The following is a 22,853-nucleotide window of genomic DNA, read 5'->3' as shown; positions in this document are numbered from 1 at the left end:
TGGTGGATAAAACACCACAAAAGAGCAACAGAAAAGTTACGAAAACATATCAAGAAAGCGCAGGAGATAAAGTGACAATGGTGACAATGATCCACTTAGATTAGTTTTGTAAGTCTTAGCTTTCAAATGAGGCGTTACACTGGCCTGTAGGCTGTGCAAAGATGATACAAAGATCAGAGGTTAATACTTCCTTTCCACATCTGTATGTCATACGTTTCTTCTTTCAGGTTCAGCTTTGCTTAAAATGATTTAGAGATAGTGTCAGTTTTTAGTCTAGTCCGGGCATATTGTATTTTTCCTGAGAGCAGGGAATACAGTGGGTTTAAAAGCAAATACAGTGAACCTCTTTACATTTCAATTATCCTTTATCCTCGCAATGTAAATACTGTAAACTGAGAAAACCTGCGGCCACACAACGGCATTACAGGACACCGTGTCTTTGTCAGCAGGCCCAGCAGCACCAGGATAAAGGGCGTCAGACAGATGTGGAAGTGAAGATGTTTCTCTGTTTCCTTATCAAACTGCTGCAGTGACATGACATCATCAGAGGAAGAGCCCTGTCCGCCCCAGCACTGCCCTGGTGAGGACGATTACATCACACACAGCTCTGAATAGCACCGATCGATGGGCATTTCCAACTTAAACTCAGCTTTTCATTGTAGTAACTATAGCAGAACATTCAGATCCAGTTAAAGGCGTAGATTAGAGTAAGATTAGAGTGCAATTCTCAAACCAAACAAAACATGCAAGATTTCAGTCTGTGTTGATAAGAGGAGGATGTGCAGAAAGAGGTGTCTTGTTGTAGAGTTTAATTCGTCATACAAATGGTTTATCTGGCAGAATTAAACTTTTGAACATGATTTGTCAGTAAGTAACTAAAATGACAGCATACAATAATGTCAATAATACAGTGCAAATTTCCAGTTTATTATAATGTACATGTAAATAGATTATTGTCTCACTAGGGCATCATTTTATCAGCCTAATACTACTTTCGAAATGAAACTGGTTCAACGCCAGTACATTCATCATCTATCTATGCTGCTTGCTGTTTTTATTCATCTTTTAGCATAACAGATTTCACATAGTAATAAATATCATCATAAAGACGACGCTTGGCTCTATACTATTTGTATTCTGAGGACATGACCGGTCACACATCCAATAGATTTGTGTGCTCGTGTAACCAAATTAGTCTCACTTCGGAGCCCTGACATTACGTCTGTAAATAAAGTAAACAAAGACAATTGGAAAATAATTAGAAAATCTTTCACTTTATTGTATTTATTAAAGAATACACAATTAAAGGCGAGGCAAGTTCATTTGTAGGGCACATTTATACACAAGGCAATTCAAAGTGCTTCACAGTTGCATTAAATGACAAGAAAGCAGATAAAATACAATGAATTCATTAAAAGTAAAAAGGAAGAGTGCAGATAAAATACTTTCAGTTGTCATATGCATGGATAAAAAGAACTGTTCGGCCTGGATTTGAACCTTGTCAGAGTTGAGGCCTGTCTCACATCCTCATGAAGACTGTTCCAGATTTGAGCTGCATGAAACTGAAACGCAGCCGTGTTTAATTCTGAACCATACGAGATAGAGACTCACCATTTCTAGTTTTGGATTGTTGATTTTTGAAATTAAAATGAGCTCTCTCTGAAGAACCGACTAAACCTGAATGCCCTGAATAAATCAGCCCTATGCCCCTAATAAAGTGCCCCCTGCTGTTCAACACTGACACAGTTTACAGTTTAGAAGCATCATTGGAAAAAACATCAGTAAAAAGTACCAGCCATGCATAACAGCATCAGCCAATAATATTCCTCAAATATTGGCTTCGGCCTTATAAAAACCATATCAGTCGACCTCTACAATCTACGCCACAATATAAATCAAACTGCTGTCACTGTCACCCGAGTGAGTTTTTCATGGCATTTGGACAAATGTGGTCTGTAGTTAAAAAGCAGCTGAGGTCGGCTGTATAATGGTCTAGGTTGGATCATTCCGCTTCTATGTATTTAGCATTCCGGATAGAGAGGTCTGCTGCTCCACGAGAGCTACAGGGTAATTACAAAGACCAGCAGCAGTCTATAAATATGATTGGGAGTAAGTCGCAAGTAAAAATGCATCATGTTCGCCAGACAAAGATTAAAAAGACTCTGTGAAGTTTAGAGCGTTTTATAATTGTGCCAAATATGCAGCAGTGATATGAATATTTTATGAACAGCTCGAGTGGTGAAGCAAAAGTCTAGTGGGTTTAAGGTTTTAAAAAATATGGTTTATATACTTAAAGGAACAGGCCACCATTTTTCCATACTGAGATATGTTCTAGACGAGTTGATGCCTTACTGTCTGGTCTTTACACATGCACTCAGTCACACAAAAAGACAAAAGATGTTGTTAGCATTTAGCCTCTCCTCCTCTCCTCTATGGGGCTAAACGTGGGTCAAGTTCGAAGCAACCAAGCTTTTCCACGTTTTCCCTATAAAGCAAAACTAAGTAACCACAGTTGCAACTTGACTGCCACCGGAACAGAGCAACCAATACAAACTAATAGAATCACGAAGAAGAAGCTAACAGGCTAACTGCAGCTTAACAGTATTTACAGCCAAGTTTGAGTGAAAAAAATGATTTCCATTTTGTAATTGGATGTACAATATCCCTCTCTCCCTTCGCCTTTTCTGTCAGCTTAGTGTTTACTGTCACGGACAATTAATAAGTTAAAAAATCTCAACTTGCTACAACACCTGCAGTGTTGCTTATGGCCTCTAGGGGCAAGAGTTACTTAGTACTGCTTTAAATACAGTTATGTGAGTAGTTGCACGATCCAATTATAGTCACACAAAATTAAACATGTCCATTTTCTAAGCGGATAAAAAGAGGACCTTAGGAGCACTTTGACGTCTGCACAGTAATATCTTCACTTTACTGCGCGGATGTCAAAGTGCTCCTCAGTGGCCCTATACCTGATTCTTTTTACGTCTTCAGTATATTGCATGTGCCGTGGTTTGTGAAAAATGACTGTCCACGAATGCGTTAGAAAAGTTAGAAATGAGTTTGGACACAATTAAGAGTTAAAACTTTCTTTTCCCCTTTTATTGGCCTTTAACTTGAGCTTTCTATGACTAAGACAAAGCACCTTAGTCTCCATGGAAGAAAGATCCTCCCTTGTACTGGAAGCCCATTCAGGTTTAATTAATTGCAACATGATATTTAGGTAAAGTATTGATTTCAAATGCCAGCACCATTATTGCCGTTGCATCAATAACATGTAAGACTTGTAAGACAGGCTGCATCTCTTTTACGATAAAACTAGTTTAGGCTATAACCAGTGCCTCGGTGGGGTTCTCTTTTTGTGCTTCCAATTAGATTAGTTTTATGTGAATTTCTGCATATGTTTTTGTCTTGTCCTTTTGCTCTTGCCTTTATGGGGTGACCACCAAAGCCCCAGATCAAGAAGTCCAATTTGGATAGAGATGTCTAATAAATAATTGAAAGAGCAGATGAAGACTGTCCCCACAATACTATATTTAGTCCAGTCTAACTCAGTGCACCTGTATGCTATAGTGGCCGAGGAGAGGAGACATCAGGCCAGATCTATTCAAATCCTCAGCTGCTCCGCTCCAGACTGTGCCAGAGCCAGCCTGCATTACCACATAGCAGTGAGAGGGGGGGGGTAGGGGGGTTGTCCACAGGTTGCACACTGCGGGGAGGTCAGAATGGGATAGCCCACACCTCGAGTCAGGGCTAGACGGCACCGACTCCAAAAACAAATGAGAGCAGCGGAATAGTAGAGAGTGGGGTGGTCTGGCCGGACATGGACCAGGGTCTCTGTCTCCACTACAGACATGTGTTAGGATAAGATATGCTCTAGATTAGACAAGCTGGAGCTGCATATTTTCTTTACACGCTGTATATTGATTGGATCATTCAGTTCAGCACACCTTTTGGAGTAACATTACTTCTCAATACATTTTGGAGCACTTGCACCACCTCCGCTGAATCCAGATAATCCTTACAATAACCATCTTCTAACAGGACAATGAGAGAAGCCTCCATTGAAGATTTGCATTTATATTTAATTGTGTGTGCGCCGGCAGAAAGACAGTGATGAATGCTTGCTGTGTTCTTTTGGAGACCAACCAAACAAAGATGTGTTTATTCTGTCCTGGCAGACTTTACATAGGGTGTGCACAGGGCAGAGCGGCCGTCCAGTTTCAGGGAAAAATAGGAGTCTCGGTCCAAGGCTTATTTCTCTGGTACAGGAAGAGGAAGCGCGTGGACTTCACACGTGACGCCACTGCGGAGAATCAAGCAGCACTTTGGAGAATCCCAAACTCTTCCACGATAACTGTGGCCATGTCAGTCAAAGCAGCATATCTAGAAATACAGTAAGGCTTTTTACGTGAAGGAAATGGAATTATGTGGTCATTGTTTTAGGGAACCAGGAATTGCACATAGAAGGACATGGAGTGAATGTCTGTAGAGGACTGTATCTCAAACATTTCAATTAGTTTTGGTCATTTCATTTTAGTGTAGTTTTAACCTCTTAACCCCCACCTCGCATCAAAACAATGATGAAAATGAGGATTTCATTCAATTAGTCAAATTTACGCTTGTAATATTTTATATAATTACATATAATCAAGGTGCACTGGGTTTGCTCCTCCCACATAGACAAGAGACCAGACCTGTTCCTTTGGCTGTAAATTAAAACAATATGAGGCTCATTCAAAGGAAGTTTTGTTTCAATCCCTTCTTATCTGGATGTTTGAGTCATACTGTAGTAATATTCACATGAACAACTTTGAATTTAGTTTTAGTTTCCAAAAATATGACACTGACGAGAATCATGAGGAAATGTTTTGTCAACAAAGTGACTCTGCATCAGACAAACCTAGTATCGGTTGTGGTAGGAGTCATTAAACAGCGTCTGTAATAATAGCAGTCTTGCAATAAATCAAACTGCGGCCGGAGCAGAGGGAGGAGCTGCTTATCTTTAACATTCCCTATTGTTAGTTAGTTCTAAATGTAACTGATTACACATTAATATGACACTCATTAGTCACCCTTTGTGACTTTTGTTTATATCTGTACAAATTGCCTTAATGAGCAAAGGAAATGAAACAATTACCAATGAATAAACAGCATTTTATTTAGCAAAGATGACTATTACTCACAAGGATGATCAATGTCAAAGCCAGGTTGAAAAAATCCCTTGCTGCTTTGAAGTTTTCCTTTGTAATTTGTTTTTTTATATCTTATTCTCTGTATTATGCAAATGAGCTAGCCTCATAGTTAAAGGGACGTGCTGTAGGCGTTGTCCCGAAACCCAGCTGATAGTCGCTCAGCTGATTGTCGCACGTGTCACTTGGACATTTAAACTTTAAAAGGCACCACCTCATGTGCGTATGCAAACCCTTATCGCTCTCCAGAGGGGCATGGGACCGGTCGATTGCAGGGTTATCTCCCATCATGCTTTGCAGCCTCGGCCCTGAAGCGCAGGCAGGAAGGAAGGCAGGGCTGTGAGCCACATAGCACAATAATCTCAGGACCAGCTCCACCAAGCCACCATGTTTTGTCCAATAGAAAAAAAAAAAAAAAAAGGAAAAAAAAACACACACACAAGATCCAGATGACATGAGCAGCATATTAAACACATCCCAAAGAAAAGGGAGGGTAGAAGGGGCTCTGAATGGGTAGACACAAGGCTCCCTCCTAAGCCCTCTGCATTAGACCACAAGCTGGGCTGTGCGCTCTCCACTTTTCCTGTATCTTCATGTGCACTTTGGAATTCCTTTGTGTATCTATCGACTATAGCATTGTATTTAGAATAAGTAAACCTATCTGTTAATGGAATAAAATGGTTTAAAAAAATGGGTTAGCAAATACAGTGACAATGGTGTAAGTAGGCCTGTCACAATTATTATTACATCGATAAAATATCCAATAAAATACAGAAAAACAATATAATTTTAGGCTCAATTATTACCGTCAGTACATTAATTTGCATTAAACAGGTTTACTGATGTACATTGTGTTAATTGCAGCCCGTTTGTTTTAAAGCATACATACTTTTAGAACAAGCTATGACTGAAATTTCCATATTATGAATTGGTTTCAGTGGCATCAAGTGGTCCTCCATTATCGTATATCGTGATATTTTCCTGCCTCCCGATATCGAACTTCAAATGTTGTAATCGTGACAGGTCTTGCTGTAACGACTTAAAGGAATAGTTCACCGTTTTTCCATACTGAGATGTTCTTACGTGAGCTTAGACGAGTTGATGTGTACCTGTCTGGTCATTGTGCGTGCCCTCAGTCACACAAAAAGACCAAAGATGTTGTTAGCTTTTGGCCTCTCCCAATGTATTCCTATAGCTCCAAACAGGGGTGAAGTTGGAAGCTACCACACTCCTCCACGTGCACGCACGAAGACCAGACAGGTACGTATCAACTCGTCTAAGCTCAGGTAAGAACAGATCTCAGTATGGAAAGACCACATCCAGATCTAAAGCTTGTGGGTGTTTTCCCTTTTGCACATTGGGCTGCATATAGGCTGTGTGTTAAAATATGATTGCTATGTGACTATTTCAAAAGGGAAGTGCTACACACAGGAGACCTTACAGTGTAAAACGATTAAACAAAGCAGGTCGAGGCGAGCAGTGTAAGTTCAGTGCCTATAGGCCTCTACGCTGATGCACAATCAATGCCAGTTCCTGCAGAGCCAGGCAAACACCCAACCTTCCCCACAGCATGTGCCAAGATGTAGCCCACCGCATCCTCTCTCTTTGCATGGGACTTGTCCAACCATTCATGGATTAGATATCATCAGTGTATCCTCCATTATTGCTCATTTTAACATGCGAGACAATGTTGGCTCTTATTGTCCACGTTAATCACCATCTCTCCGCAGAGTAAGTAAAGCAGATTGTAGAGATGGATAACCGAACGTGAGGGCTGTCATTACTTTTGACCATCGGTATTCCAAAGTTTGGGGAGATGTTTTTTTTGTCTGGAAACGGTGGTTGCGGCGGAACATTCCTTGTGGTGTTGACGACAAACAGCATTATGCAGTGCGACAGGGCGCTGCTGCTGTCTTGAATGGCTGATGAGAAACTGCTGAAAGAATAGAAGAAGTGATCCCAGGGCATGGCTCGCTTTCATCTTTCCCTGCTCCAAAGTTGCCTTTTTTTTTTTTTTTTTCCCTGTTTGGTTTATACTGTAACCACTTGGAATGCCACAGACAAACATCTCGACATGTGATTCATCTCTCTCGCTCTCTGTTCAGTCCAGGGCTGACGTAATAATGTAGTGCATAGGCTATTGATTTACGACTAATGAAGTACAAATGGCTAAGGCAGCCCACACGCAACTATTTAATGTATCTAAAAGACCATCTATGGAAATGTTAAGTGTGTATTCATGATAAAAAGGGAACTGCAGAGGTGTCAGTTTGAGTGCTACATACATGCAAACACAGTTAATGGTGAGTAATGGGCTATTCAGTGCTTAATTGTATCAATCAAGGCTAGTTTCTCTTCCAATGATGAGTTTATTCAGGGGCCAGTCTGACAGTGCTGAGGAAGCAGATTCGAAAGACAGTGATAAGATAGTGTCTTTATGCAGTGTGGTTTTGCACTCTTAATTTGTGATAATCATAGTTAAGTCAAAGTTTAGACATGTTCCTTCAGTCTTAAAACATATCATTCCTTGTATGCATCATTACACTCGGTTACACTTTAACTTTGATACATTGTACCTAACTAACAATGTAATACACTTTGTAACAATGTGTAATAACTTGTACCTGTTGAACATACTCGATGGAATAATGTGTATTAGTACTTTGGAGGTACATAATGTAATAAGATATAAGACCCTTAGAGTTATGGCTTAAGGTTATGCTTAGAGTCGTGGTCTTACTGTATACCTTATTACATTGTGTACCTCCACACTACAAATACATATTGTTCCACTGTGTATTTGACCCATAGGTACAAGTTATTACACATTGTTACATAGCACATTACGTTGTACTAAATTTGGCAGGGGTAGTGTAAAAGAAAGTGTGAATATATAGATTTATACATTTCCATGTTGTCCTTGTTTACAAGCGTTTAGAAGTCAATAAGCAAAATAACTGTAATGCTATGAAATAAGTCAGCTGATTTGACAAATTTCCACATTTCCATTGGTACAAATTAATGCAAATCAGCATCACATAGTGTAATACTTGTGTTCTCCAGTGGGATGATAGTAGCCTCAAATAAATAAACAAATAAATGAATAATCGTGGTCACGCCCACTGCATGTCATCGCTGTTTCTATTGTGGGCCTACTACTGTGGGCTTGCATTTCCCGCATCTGCAGAAGGGTCAGGTGCGCCTATGAACATATTGGGGGCGGAGTCTCCGTCTTCAGGCCACACCCCCCGCACTAATAGCGCTCTGTCTATTGGCAAAAAAAACTAAGGAGCGCAGCGCCCGTCCGTCACTGCACTCTGCTGCTACAGAATTATGATACCCCAAAGAGCGGCTCCTGCGTTTCAACACTTGACAAATAAACCCGCCGCGAGCCGTCCACAGTGAACCACGAGTCGTGTCGCTCAACCTTCTTCTTTTTTTTTACTGTGTTTGTCTACGGGTGTTTTTTGCTTCTCTCTTTTACGCTGGATTTCTCGTGTAAAAATATGTGTGTGGAGAGCGATGGATGCGAGATTGAAGGCTGCAGCAGTTCGGACGAGGTGCGCACGCTGTCTGGAAGCATGAGCCCCGCTCTCAAATCCAGCCCGGACCTGCACCCGTGCAAACCGGGACACAAATTCCGCGCCGCGCTGCTCCGGTGCCGCTCACCGGCTGCTGCTGCCGGGATCCTCACCTTCGGGAACATCCTCAATTACATGGACAGATACACTGTAGCCGGTAAGTCCCCTCTCGCCGTGTGTTTTACAATATGAAGTAGCATTGAGATTTGTCTTTGATTTCCACGCGCTAATTGCTGGAGCAGTCTTGAGGAGCACACGCGCACCTCCGCTGAGACGGGCGGAACAATGGGTTTGCTAAAGCGCAGTGGACAGTCTATCCACAAGATGTTTACAGTGAATAGAGCAAGTGTGATTAAATCAAACTGTTCCCCAAATCGATAATACACTATGCGGTATCTGCAAATTGTTTGTGAGTGATTAATCATTACAGCCTAATACACACTTCAGCAAAAGCCAGAGCCTCTTGCCCACCAGTTTCTTTGCTTATTCTTGATCAGTGTAGTTGTGGAGTGAGGACAAATCTCTGTCTGACTCTGACAGACTGGTTGAGCTGCATGCTGTTGGTGTGTGATGCTGGGATGAGGCCATGTGCTTTTAATCCTCTCCAAGCCTCCTTACTCTGTAGCCTCAGATCTGCCTTTAAAACAACAGCAATGAAAATGGACTGATGAAAAGTGCACTTAGAACTGTAGGCTATATATTAAGTCAAAGTCACAGATCTTTCCCCTGTGCTGTTTCAAAACCACATCCTTCTTTACTGCTAAGAAAGTTGAGTTAATTTTGCGTGTATTATTTTAAAGCCCGGTTTAATTTCAACTGTTTGTACAAGCAGTGTCTTTCTCATCCGGACTTGTCTGTTTCCAATGTATCTTGGCAGTGAACGGGTTAAGGAATTGCTGCGGCACTGAGAATGGAGGGAAGTCTGTTCGCTGTGGGAGATGTATCACTGGGCAAAGTGCAGTTTCAGCTCATACACAGCAGTCGCATGCGCTTCGAGACATAGTAACAAAAAAACAAAGTCGACCTTTTGGCAATTGTGTTGATTTTCGGGGGGGAAAAAGTGACTTGACATTCTGTTTTTCCCTTCTGAGAAATAGAGCATGATTTTATGTTGTAAGAGAAAGGAAACTGAAAATGTACCTGTGCTCTTGGTTCAGTTTGAGCTTTGTGCAGAGGGAGGTGGAGGACCTGAGCAAGAATCTGTTGATAAAATGCCTATTTCTGATCCTATCTTTACACAACAATAGATCACATCAGCAGCGATTTCCCCACACTTCAAAGCCCTTATCACCATTAACTACTCTGTATCATGCTTAGCCGTGCACCTGTTCATACGGCGTGATGAGATTCCTGTCTGCAGTGCCGCTCAGTTTGCTGGAATTTAGCGAAATGAAGATGAATAGGAAGGATTGGAGGCTGGGTGTGTGGGTTGGGGAGGGGGGAACAGTGCTGCAGCTTGCCTTGGACCCAGCCACATGGGGAAAAGACACCTATTCCTGTCACCTTTTTTTTTTTTTTAATGTAGTTCATAATCTACAGGCCCGCATTGCCAGCACTTTGAGTTACTTTGTGCTTTTAAAGGCTTTTCTCTGTGTCCCGCTGCGTGAGTGACACTGCAGCAGTAATTAGGCGCTCGAGCACATCTGGTGATAGCACTACAAACCAGGCAATTTACTGTGGCTTCCCTATAAATACTTCAAGATAAGGGAAAAAGAGGGGATGGCTGCGTGTAATTAGCCGCAATCTCGTACTACTGCTGATTTATTATTCAAATTTCCTCTTAAGCAGTGAGTGTAGTACACAGCAGATCTCCCCGTGTTGCACGCCTGAACGCACAGCCATAGAAAGCACGGGTGAAAAGAGGAATGAATGGGAGGTGTGGGGAGATGTGAGGGGTGGTATGGTGCAGTATAGTGGCGAGCAGCACAGGGGAGCGGACCAGTGCATGTCAAAAGGCCTTTGTGCCACCAGCTATTACTGTAGTGTGGGGATCACTAAAGCATTGTCACAGGGAGAGACATAGGGTGACCCGTCCAGATGTGGGGGCTATTGGTGGAACAAGCATGGGGAGATATAGTCTGTCAACTAAACTATTTTGGTTACAAGTGGAGATGTTCGAAATGACAACAGATTCTGATGTTTGATGACTGCGAGAGTGAATGAGAGTGTATCCATCCATGTGTCCAGTATATTTATCACTGACTTTGTGGATAATATTTACTGTAATGTCATTATTTTTACTCCATGATGTAATATCGGAGTTTGCCTTTGTTTGTCGGTGTCATCATAGTTAAGTAACGATCCTTTGTTTACATTTCTGACTTCTACGGCTAGTTAATTGCAAGCTATAGAATCAATTTGCATAAAAACAATGCTTGTGTGGGTTTGTCTTTCTGAACCAGAACCAGCATGTCATTTTCAGCCAGCCTTGAGTATTTCTGCATGCTTTATTATTCCACTCTTTCCACTACCCCGTAACCACTGACGAGAGACCAGGAAATCCCCTATAACGTCTTTAAATCTTTGTGTTGGCATGAGACAAATGAACTGGATTTCCTCACACACTCTCGCGGTGTTCAAGTGTGAAAGTCAGTCACATTAGGGTTGAGTCAGGCGTGCACTGAGGAGTGGAGTGGAGGGGCGTGACCGGCAACTCCGCACTGTGTCTTTTTAGGCTCAGCTGTTCAGGCCTGACCCTCAGTGCTCCCTTCTGAAGCCCACCGTAGTTTTACGACCGGCCCAGACGCTGAAATGGGGGAGCGTCTGGGACATTTCAGGGGTGTACCTGCTGTAGGTCTGGTCTGTGCACTTGCAGGTGTTATACCAGGTTTGATATGCTCAGACCGTGTTGTAGTGTGTTAGAAAGCATTACAATATTTCCATACAATTTATCCCATTCACTTTCAATATGGGCTACTTTTGATTTACAATTAGGGACATGCTTTTCATTCCTTTGCCTTTTATCTGTTCAGATTCGCCACAGCAAATCATGTGTTTCCGAAGCCCTCCAAGCATGCAAATAGATGTAATATTAGATTTTTTTTGTCAGATGCCCTTCCCGACCCTCAAAACTTACTTCATCCAGGGTTGGTAGGGCTGCACAGTAAGAGCATCACACTTGGATTATTTCCTCAATAGGTGTATCTATAATTGGCAACAGAAAGAGTGCTCATGCTTGTCAACCTTTGTAACATAAAGTACATGTAAGATTTTAGCATCAAACTTGGCTGTTATTGAATATTCTGTACATTGAAATTGATTGGAATTACTTTAAGCTACTGCACACTTGGCGTAGCACTTTTTTGTCCACCCCGACAAATTGCTGAATGTCTCTCCTCCTTGCTCCTCTCACCCTGAACTCTCCTGTCTGACGACGTCGGGCCATAAAACCCTTTAGAAAAAAAGGAACAGATTGAAATGACCTCATAGTCTCAATATAAAAATATGATTTGCTTCCCATATTGGGGCCGTCATATATTTTACACTGAGGTCTCTGCGTCTGACCTCCGGACATTGCAATTTAACCTGCAAACACCACTTTTAGAGCTAGGGGGAGATTTAGAGTGCCACTATGTTTTTAATTTAATTCGTGGTGGCTTTGAAACCTTAAATCCTGGCGCTGGTCTCATATAGTCGCGCAGCAGACAGTCGGGACTCCTCCGCCGCTTATCATTAAGAAGGGGATTAGACTTTTTTTTTCTTCTTTTTAAGAGAATATAAGGTTAGAGCAGACAGTAAGTACTTAAGGCTAGACTTGCAGGTGAGAAGAAATGAATGCAATGTTAAGAATATTCTCTGTTTTTGTTCATGCATTTAATATTTGACACAATTAAAGTCTGGAGTAAAAATAAAATAGCATAAATTGTATGTGCCCAAATCCACCCAGAAGTGTTCGAAGTTTGGGACATGAGCTACGAATCTGAGAGTGTGAAAAGTGTCTTAAGGTCATTTTCTTGCTCGAGTTACCTCATTATCCACCCCTTGCGTGCATACCATCAGTCTTCCCCATCTTACAGTAATCTGGCTGACAACAATATTAGGGGTGTTGCAACAGATTAGTCCATCTTAACTTGTCTTAGTCGAGCTGTCATGCATGTCCCCCCCCCCCCTTCCCCTGCTCCGGAAAACGGGGTCACTTCCCATAGGACACCTGTTGAAATCCAGCACAGTGAACTTTTGGCTTTTCGCATATAGACGCAGATGAAGTGCGGAGTGGTAATCCTCTTATAAGACAAGCGCGTCACGGTGAAGATGGCAGTATCTCGGAGCGGATCTATCCAGTCCGACAGGCTATGCAGATTAATGCCTGATAGCTGGGTCCAGTTGCTGCAGGGGTTACTTATTGTCACTGTACGCACACATGCCCTGGGACATTCCTGTGTGCAAAAGACATCCGAGTGGAAACCTTTTAATAGGTTGCACATAGTTTCATTTCTTTTGATGCTCCTTAGTTTTAAAGACCTGTAGGTATGAGGTGACGACAATCATTCCAAAGAGCCACAACACAAGATCTTTCAACGCTCTATCTATAAACACATGGGGGGTCATTTCATTCATTTCAGTGTTTGCTCATGTGCACAGACATTTTTATCAGACCTGTCACGATAACACATTTGAAGTTCGATATATTGAGGCAGGAAAATATCGTGATAAACGATATTATTGACTGTAATGATACTTGATACTGTCAACTCTCAGGCATAAAAATGACAGTAAAAGTCGTTCTAAAAGTGCATCATCATATCCTAAAACACCACATAAGCTGCAACAAACATGGAATATAATGTAACTCAATTTGCTTCTGTTAGAAATCAAAGATTTACAAAGACAAAATAGTGGGGAAATTCTAATATTTATAATCACAGTATTGGGTCCGTCCGTCCATCCTTGTTTCAATTCACACTACACTCACGTCTAATCAAAAATGAAAGAAATAATCATTTGTGGATTATTTTACAGATTTTGTGACTAAGGGGGATTAGACAGTCGGTACAAAGCAGTATTGTCCAATTTATGTACAATGGCGGCTGCAAGTCCAGCTGGGAAGTTGCCAATAGCGATTCTCCAAACGACAGACCCGATAAACTAATTGTGTTCAACAAATTTAAACACAAAAGCATTAAGGAGGAAGAGACTAGATCTTTTTCATGTTCTCAGAAGTGCTTTTCTTGCTAAATATTATGTAAGATACGTCAGGCTTATTCCACTACTTTTACAGCCCATGAAAACAGCAGCTCTAAGCTTTGGCAAACGCGTTACAATTTTCTTTCTAGTCGCTGTTCAGTCTTTTCCATATGTTTTTGAGCTGTTCCAAATTATCCAGAGCCTCACTCGGCGCTCTGATCCTTTGGCTTCTGTTCTTGCAGCTTCTTCTAACCGTGTTGACAGGGAAAGCTGGGCACCGTGCAGCAGATGTAAAGAGACGTTAACAATGAGTTTAAAATGCACTTTCTCGGCCTCTTTCCCACAGTGTGTCCTGGCGCAGAACTCCCACTACTGTAAGTCCAAACAGTCTGTGTGTTCCTTGGGCTCTGATTTAGCCAGCGCCTGTAATAGTAGACCCTGGCTTTAGACTGTGTTTCTTCCTTGGGCCAATGATGAGTGAGCTTTAATGTGGTGGCTACGGATTTAACCATGGGCCAGACACACTTCCCTTAAGGCAGAGTTCACCCGCGGAAACCGTACATATATGAATGAACACGGGCTGGAAATTTATGTGAACACCAAAGAGAGAAGGTACACGTTATAGGACTTGGTTGGTTCACATTTACTGCCAATGATTAACTTATAAAACAGAAGCAAAGCATGAACATGAATTATGTCATACACGGCCACTACACGGTTTTATATGCCGGTGGTTCTCATTTGTAATGTCAGCCTTGATTAATTTTAAAACAATTATATTATTATATGCTTTAGACCAGGGTTGTCCAAACTTTTTTCATGGAGGACCGCATATTGAAGTGTACACAGGGTGAAGGGCCACAGATTGGTGGTCAGGGCCACGAAACCCTCGACTAGGTGTATTTTGAAGAGGTTTAAAGGGACTATACAGAGTTTAAAAATGTCAAAATGAAGTATTTTCCTCCCCCTACATGTTCAAGCCATGTTCTAATGTGTAGAATGAGCCCAGACCTGTTCACCACAACTGCCTCTAAAATCCTGCACTGTCACTCAATAAGTAGTTAATTCGGGTCCGAAGTGCCGTCATGCATGAGCTTAATATAGAAGCTTGCATCTAGTCTCTTTAAACTGTGCCCCACACCTTTATTTATGATTAAAACCTTAATGCCAGCTCTGTCTCACAATAAATTGTTATTTGTACGGTTAAAATTGCATAGAATTATTGAACTAGGAATAAAAAGGAACATCTCTAGTGATCCCGGGGGCCGCACTTTGGACACCCCTGCTTTAGACCCTTGCAGATTAAAGTACATGTGACACATTAGACACAATCTTTCCTAAAACATAGTTAGCACAATTCCACTTAAGGTTTTGCATAAATCTTTCTCCAGTTTTCTTTTAGTTTGACATTTCTTGGGATTTTTTCCCCTGGACACTGACAGGAAGTGACATACGTAGAGGTAAACATTTTTGCACTTTAACATTTCTGATTTGATCTTGATCTAGGCAAATGTTTACGTTATATGTCAAATATTAATGTAAAAACTCAGGTCAAAGTACTACACAATTGACGTGCATGTAAATGTTGAACTACATGACAGCAAGTACAAGTAGATTTCTTTTCCCTTGACGTTCCTTATTTGAATTAAAGATAATAATTTTACAAAATGATAAGAAATAGAATTAATTTTTCATACTTCTGCAGTTTTCTTGATCTGTACACTTTTAAACAGAATACAGATCTAAAATTGGCTATCAGGTCTTATAGCATTGCCCCATTACAGCATACGCTCATTTCTTCAGCTGCTCTTAACCCCCTCCTTAAACTTCACTTCCTAAATCCATCAACAAAGCTAAAAGGCCAACAGATGCAGGAGATATTTTTACCCGCATCTACTTAAGTTATCGAGGCTGAGTGGCAATTTCCACATAGAGCGCCTGCATTATTATTCAAATTAACCAACCGGTTCCTATCTCTGTACCTTCCAGTAGCCTGACGAGTGAGACCGCACCAGATAAAGACACTTGTCCTGAAGCGCTGCTGAACTTTGACACGGGGAGTTGAGTGGCCGACTGATAAACGCCGCTCTCCACTTTGTCTGCAGCTGTTGACACCAGGACTGAGCGGATAGGATTTTATTTGCGCTGGATGAAAAACAAAGCAAAAGATTAAGATTTGAAAGTATGAAACTGTTATCTAGCCCTGCCCTGTGATCTTACGGCTGCTCTATCTCTTGTTTACCAGTGAAATTAGCTCTGTTGAGGTGCGTATCCAGCGCGCGGTGACGGCACGAGAGGTTCTGGGATGAGTGGAAACATTTGCCATGTTTGAGTTGTGCGAAACATCTGACTCTGTTTTTGAAAAGTGATAGGGAAAAATTTATTCGTGGTCACTCCCTGCATTCCACCTGTTTATGAGCGCAAGATTAGTTCAGTTCAGTTTGTTTCATTGTCAGTTCTTGCACATGTAAAGACACAGACGGTGAATTGAAATTGTGTGACTCTCAAATGTACAGTACATAATAAGGGGCTGCAGAGGGAGGGGAGAGTTCAGCTTCCCTACTGCCTGGTGAATTTAGTTCCTCAGTCCAGTAAGAACATCGATTTACAGTTTGATATCTAAAGAGGGCAGTTTACCCTTTTTCTCTCACCATTGATTTTACATAATATGGGGAGGTGGTTCTTAATGAGTGGGTCGCGGAACCATTGTCAGTAGCTTTGCAGGAAACATTGCTTTCGTATTTATCCATGGAAAAAGTATGTGAGTCTGTTAAAATGACTAGGGCTCATAGACTGTGGAAAAGAATAGACAGCTCCTCCTCACTCCTCCACGTTTACGTTAATAACCATGTTCGAGGGGGAAATCATGGCGGATTTACAGACCCCTCCTACCCTGCTCTGACGGAGCATGTTCCTGAAAAGGGCAAAAGAGCAGATCTTCACTGTAGACTCGGCCCTCGCGGGGCGCGTAGTTCAATCGTAGCTGCGCCATTAGCGCTAATGCTAACGGCCTGTCAATCAAAGTCTGGCACTTATTAGTATACGAGATTTCTTAAATGTTCCTTACGAAAACCAGCCTGGTTTCTTTAATTGTAACTAACCCAGTGTTTTCACAGGTGGAATATCTAGTTGTAGAAATTTTAGGACAATTAGAAACCAGGCTTTAAAGTTGATTTTAACGTGTCTAAAGTGCAATGCTTCCTAATGGAAAACTAGCTTGTTTTGCTGCCTGTGTATGGTGGTACTGCAGCAATGGTGTCATCATGAAACTCTGCTACAAGCAGCCATTGCTAATGCTGAGTTTTTTATAGCAGGATTTCAGCTTTATAGGTTTATTAGATTTCTAAAGTTTATGTTAAATGCAGTATCTATTTGATGAAAACTGCAAAGTGTTTAGTGGGTTTCAAATAAATATTTCTTATTTGTTTCAGACTTGTCATCTTGGTCTGTGTTTAGCTTGCATGTATACCCCGTGTCTGTGTGGGTTTCTTCCATTTGCTCTGTTTTCCCCATCACTAAAACATGTACAATAGGTTCCCCTCAAGGACAAGACGTTTTGAAATCTCAGTGGGACTTTCCCAGTAAAATGAGGATCAAATAACTAAATAATAAACATTCGTGGGCCAGCCATCGACCATCCAGGATTGTAAACAGATCCACTTATTGTGAAAGGGCTTTGGCTTTTGATTCACCATTATCTTCCCATTTTTATGGATTGGACGTGCAGTATTCAGGAAGACTTTAGTCGATTGCTTACCGCCTATCTAAATTGAAATCGAATGCATAAATGTGGCAGTACATATCTCATGCTACACATTACAAAACAAATGCTATCTTGAGAAATTAAATGCTCCAACAGGCAGAGACGCTGAATATTGATCAGCGGCAGCAGCAGCAGCTTGGAATTCGCTACGAGAGATGAAACTGTATCGTCTGGGGACACGCTGAGATTGGATTTTTCTCTGACACATTAACAAGTTGTTCTTGAGAGGTCGCGGATCTAATATTGACCTGCTCTCGCGAAAGGATTGTTGCTCTCTGTGGCGGCCATTTTCGCCTCCCTTTAGGGTCCTTATCTGGCCAATATTTGAAAAGCTGCTCCGAGAACGGCATAATCAATCCCACAATTACACGGGATAGGATAAATAGTCAAGGCCGTGGATGGATTATATGATCTTGTTTGATACGCCACTCAGTGTTTCATCACCTGCACTTCTGATTCGATTTGTGGATATCATTTATGGTGTCCTCCCGGAGAGATGTGATTGCAACAGGATTTCATTACGGTGCCTGCGGAGTGGACGGAGCGGAGGTCGTATGAGGGCTTGACCTGTCACAGACGCTTGAATAAGTGTAAATAAAGTTTCTCACACAGGCAGTGCTGTAAAAGGTTCACACACAGGGTTTCATTCCAGAGAGCTGTGTCACTGTCTGCTAAGATGTAATAAGCAAACAAGGACTAATGTCATCGGTGCATTCTTTAATCATTATTCGACCGGCTTTCAATCAGACATGTCCAAAGTCCAGATCAAAGCACAGTCAGGAATGATTAGTAAAAGTAGCAACAAAAGGATTACAAGCAAGTGTTGTCAGTGCCAAGAAGAAAATGATCATCCAACATAAACCCAATGCAAATCCTTATTCAAATCAGTTCATCCGCAGAGGCAAATGACTTACTGCAGCAACACAGGACCAATATGTTTGCAATATATAAACAAAAGCCAATGATCGACATTGTGCTTTGTAATGTTTTGGGTACAAAAAATAGGGAATACTCTGGAGACATTTGAACCCACAAAGCTGAGGCCGGGGCTAGGGTTAGTTAACAGTGTTACCCACTTAGCCAATACCCTGTGTTTAACTGTGCGGGAGTGACAGGCAATCATTTGTTGTTTAAAGTGGCTAGGTGCAAGTTGGCCATTTTATACTCACTACTGCCACCTCAGGTCATACGTGTAACTGCACCTTCTATATTAAGCTCGTGCATGACGGCAATTCGGACCCGAAGTAACAACTTTTGAGTGACAGTGCAGGATTTTAGAGGCAGTTGTGGTGAATAGGTCTGGGCTCATTCTACACATTAGGACATGGCTGGAACATGTAGGGGGAGGAAATTACATAATTTTAACATTTTTAAACTCTGTATAGTACCTTGAAGGTGATGTTTATTTGGGAACAATCTCATGAACAATACAAGTGAAAGTTATTCGTTTTTTAATCTCTTAACCCCCACCTGAACCAAGCACATTTTCTCCAGTTTGGTATTACTTAAAACTAAATTAAAAAAAGCAACGAAAACAAGGATGAAAACGCAACAAAAATTTGACAAAAAATGTCTTGTGACGAAAAAGGCAAAAAGTAAGCAATGACAAAAAGTGACAAAAAAAGCAACAAAGTAGCAAGAAAAGAACGACAAAAAGGTAGTGAAGCCAAGACAAAAAAGAAACAAAAACATGAGGAAAGACAGTTAAAAAATGGGACAAAAAACATGGTGACTACACAACAAAAAAGCTCCGATCAGTGTTGTAGGCCTCAGCTTTCAAATGAGACATTACTCTCTTAGGACAGGAGAAAATGCACTCAGTTAATATTGAATAATAAAATCTAGCTAATAGTTTAGCTTGATGAATACGAGGAAGACATTGATTTATATTTTGCCAAGCCCTGAAAAGTATTATTCACCTCCTCAAATCCGTATGACGTCTGAACGCCTCGAGTCTAAACAAACCTTGATTCATGGACGATTTTGATTCTTTGTGTTATTTTAGTCACCGCGGGAGAATGTCCGTAAGACACAATGACAGGCTGAAATCGGGTGCAGGTTGTTCGACAAAACGCTCGGTTGCATCTCACTGCCTCTCTTGGATTATCACAACATTCTTTTGAAGCTAGAATAAATCACACTGGTTTACATACACAAAGCTGCAAAGACACAGCTGGTATCCAGAGAGAGAGGGAAAAAAATAACACTGCAAAAAAAATCCCGATGTTATGCATGAAGCAGCCGTGATTGAGAACTCCCCATTGTGGCTGTGGCGGGACGTTTTCTTCATCCCAGACCATGTTAGGCAGATAAGATCGCTGTAGCTGGGGAGTTGTTGATGGAGAAACCTGCACAGTTCATTTAATGCCTGCCCTGATAAGCTGATGGGGAGCCCCGGGTGGTGTGTGCGGAGAGCTGGAGGTATGAGAGGTGCTTAATGAGAGAAACTGGTTTGGAATGCAGAGCGAGGATGCCTTCACTTTGTTTTCTCACGGCAAGAAAAGAATTTCGCTGAAGTCACCTGACGCACTAGCACACCTCATGAATGAGAAATGTTGCTGAGGAAGTTTACAGACACATGCCTTTAGAGTGACAAAGGTGTTTGCTTTAGTAATAGCGCTCCATAATAGGCTTCAGGTGTGACCTTGCGGAATTGGAAAAGAGACACGACAGTGCTAATAAAATAAACTTTTCAGGGCGAATCCATTTACATTTTTTGGAGTTAATTACAATTGTGTGCAATTATCTTCATAATACTTTGCATGAGTTCTTTGTCTACAATGGAAACTGTCCAACCCATGACTGGAATGAAAATTGAGTTGAAATTTCTGTCCGCCAATGTTAATGATGACACTGTGGCATTGAGAGAAAAGGACAGCAATAGATCTACGCAGTGTCCGGTCACCTTGGCACATTAGTATTTAAAAAATATATATAAAAATGTGAAAGGAATCACATGTTGAGCCTGAAGAAAGGAAATGATTTAAACTTGTGCATGTGTGAACTCCCATCATGCCTTGCAGTATGTGAAGCGGGAAAGGAGACAGTCTGTGCATATTGTGATGCTGGTTTGGGTGACATTTATTATGTCCCATTAGCAGCGGCACAGAAAGCACTCGAAAGCTGTGGGCAATGTTGATTGACGTGTGGGAGTTAAAATACACTCTGACATTCGCTGTAGATCTCTCTGCAGATTATTTATTACACTGTGTCCTGATTTATAGATACTCATATGCGTCTGCTGCATCATGGCGCACTGTGATATAAAAGTCTATATAGAGTAAAAGTATAGTATTTTATTTTCATAAACCATCCATCAATTGTTTCTTTAAAAAGGTTCTGAATTGATTTCCAAAAGTTACATTAAATAATTTACAAGATGTTGCGTCCTTTGTCCTTGTCCCTGTGTCCTTGGGCAAGACGCCTCACCCATGCTTGTAGTGAGGGATTGGAGGTCGAAGATAACGATAACAAAATCTAGAATTAGATATATTGCGAAATAATAATGATATTATTGAAGACCTCATATTGCAACCGAAACTAAGTCTAAAGCTTAAAAATGCTGTACTTAATCTTGAAATATCCCACAATGAAGATGAAATACAATGAGACACAACTTACTTTGGGTAAAAAGTAAAGTATTGCATTAGAAAAACGGGAAAGAAGTGCAAATAAATGGTCTGAATAATAATGAGCTAAAAATGTCTTGAAAGATGAGTCAATATAGTAATTATAGTGACATGCCTAACTACAACAGACTGGGAGTGAATGGATAGTAACTACAGTGCAGCACTTTGAGAAACTTGTGACACAGGCTTGTAAAGCAATTCATTAATTAACCTCTTAACCCCCGCCTTAAAGGTGCACTATGTAACGTTTTATGTGGGGAAGAAACAAAACTTGATATTTGTGCATATTTGACCTTTTAGTGACTCAGTGGCGTTATGAGTGCAGCATGGCACCTTTGCTTTCCCTCACAGTTGCGTCTATGATGCTCCAGAATCAATTGTTTTGGGGTTTCTGGCCAGTTTCTGGTACGAACCCCTAAAAACAATTGACCCTGGAGCATCATAAAGGCCACTGTGAGCCAAAGCAAAGGTGTCCATAACGCCACTGAGCCGCTAAAAGGTCAAATATGCAAAAAATATCTATATATATATATATTATATTATATATCTATAATCTATATATTTTTTTGTTTTCACCTAAAAAGTTGCATAGTGCATCTTTAACTGAACACATTTTATCCAGTTCGGCTTTTCCCAAATCTAAAAGCTTCTCGAGTGTAGCTTACAGCCTATAGGCCAGTGTGACATCATTTGAAAGCTGATCTAAGATTTGTCCTTGTGTTGTTGCCGTGTTGTTGTCTTATTTTGTGGCTTTCATCCTCGTTCACGTCTCGTTGTTGCCGCTATTTTGAGTCTTTTTTCAACAAGCTTTTAGATTTGAGTCAGACTGGAGAAAAAGTGCTCGGTTAAGGCGAGGGTTAAGAGGTTAATTAAGTTAGATCCATTTAATCAAATCAATAATTAACAAGGTCATTAGGAAAAAAGGCTTGGATACCTCAAACCGTAAGCCTCTGAATCTGAATCAAAACCTGAGATGCCGCTGATGTGCGTGATAAAAACATGCGATCGAACATGCAGATAAACCCAGAGGGAACGGCTTTGCTGCGGCCGTTTGACGCTAAATTGAGCTGAACGCGCAGATCTTCACCAATTCTCGTGTCGTTTCATCACATTCCCCGGGCCGGTCTTTCAGCAGCTTTTCAAAGACACGGCTCTGCGTCTAGACGAGCTGTGGACGCCCTGTCGTCATGCAGAGCGACTCAAAGCGGCATACCTATAGGTCAGGAGGAAGTCAGACGAGGTAGCGCGCTGTCAGGTGTAGGGCAGAAACATACACCGTTTATTTATGGTTAAGAGGAAAATACACCAAAATGCGCCTGAATGAGTAGAGTTCAGAGGGAAAATGTGCTCGTCGTTAAGGGAGATTATGCTTTCGAGATTATCGTAACTGTTAAAATAATTGTGGATTTCCCCATTGACGTGTGTGAGCTTAGAGAAATCTTATCAAAAACACGACATGATGACTTTAATCCTTCACACGGTTACGCAAAACAAAGATGGGGCCGCGATAACAGTTGTGGAATTTGCAATAGTCCACTTCTAATTCGTTTAATCAAATTCGGTGACA

General features: G+C 41.3%; 1 protein-coding gene and 1 long non-coding RNA gene across 3 annotated transcripts in view; both read left to right on the top strand.

Moving 5' to 3' along the window:
• Positions 1 to 22,853, top strand: part of LOC306970034 — a 224,332-nt gene that overhangs the window by 130,525 nt on the left and 70,954 nt on the right. The gene's annotated exons all lie outside the window — the stretch shown is intronic.
• Positions 8,485 to 22,853, top strand: part of spns2 (SPNS lysolipid transporter 2, sphingosine-1-phosphate) — an 82,996-nt gene continuing 68,627 nt past the window's right edge. For both annotated transcript variants that reach the window (XM_079565842.1, XM_079565843.1), the window contains exon 1: positions 8,485 to 8,927. In XM_079565842.1, the coding sequence (XP_079421968.1) occupies positions 8,696 to 8,927 (232 nt within the window). In that variant the 5' untranslated portion in view covers positions 8,485 to 8,695. The remainder of the gene's footprint in view (positions 8,928 to 22,853) is intronic.

Source organism: Gobius niger (assembly GCF_951799975.1).
Source record: "Gobius niger genome assembly, chromosome: 11".
Taxonomy (NCBI): Eukaryota; Metazoa; Chordata; class Actinopteri; order Gobiiformes; family Gobiidae; genus Gobius; species Gobius niger.
The sequence above is the reverse complement of the archived record's forward strand: the minus strand, read 5'-3'. Positions and strand labels throughout refer to the sequence as shown.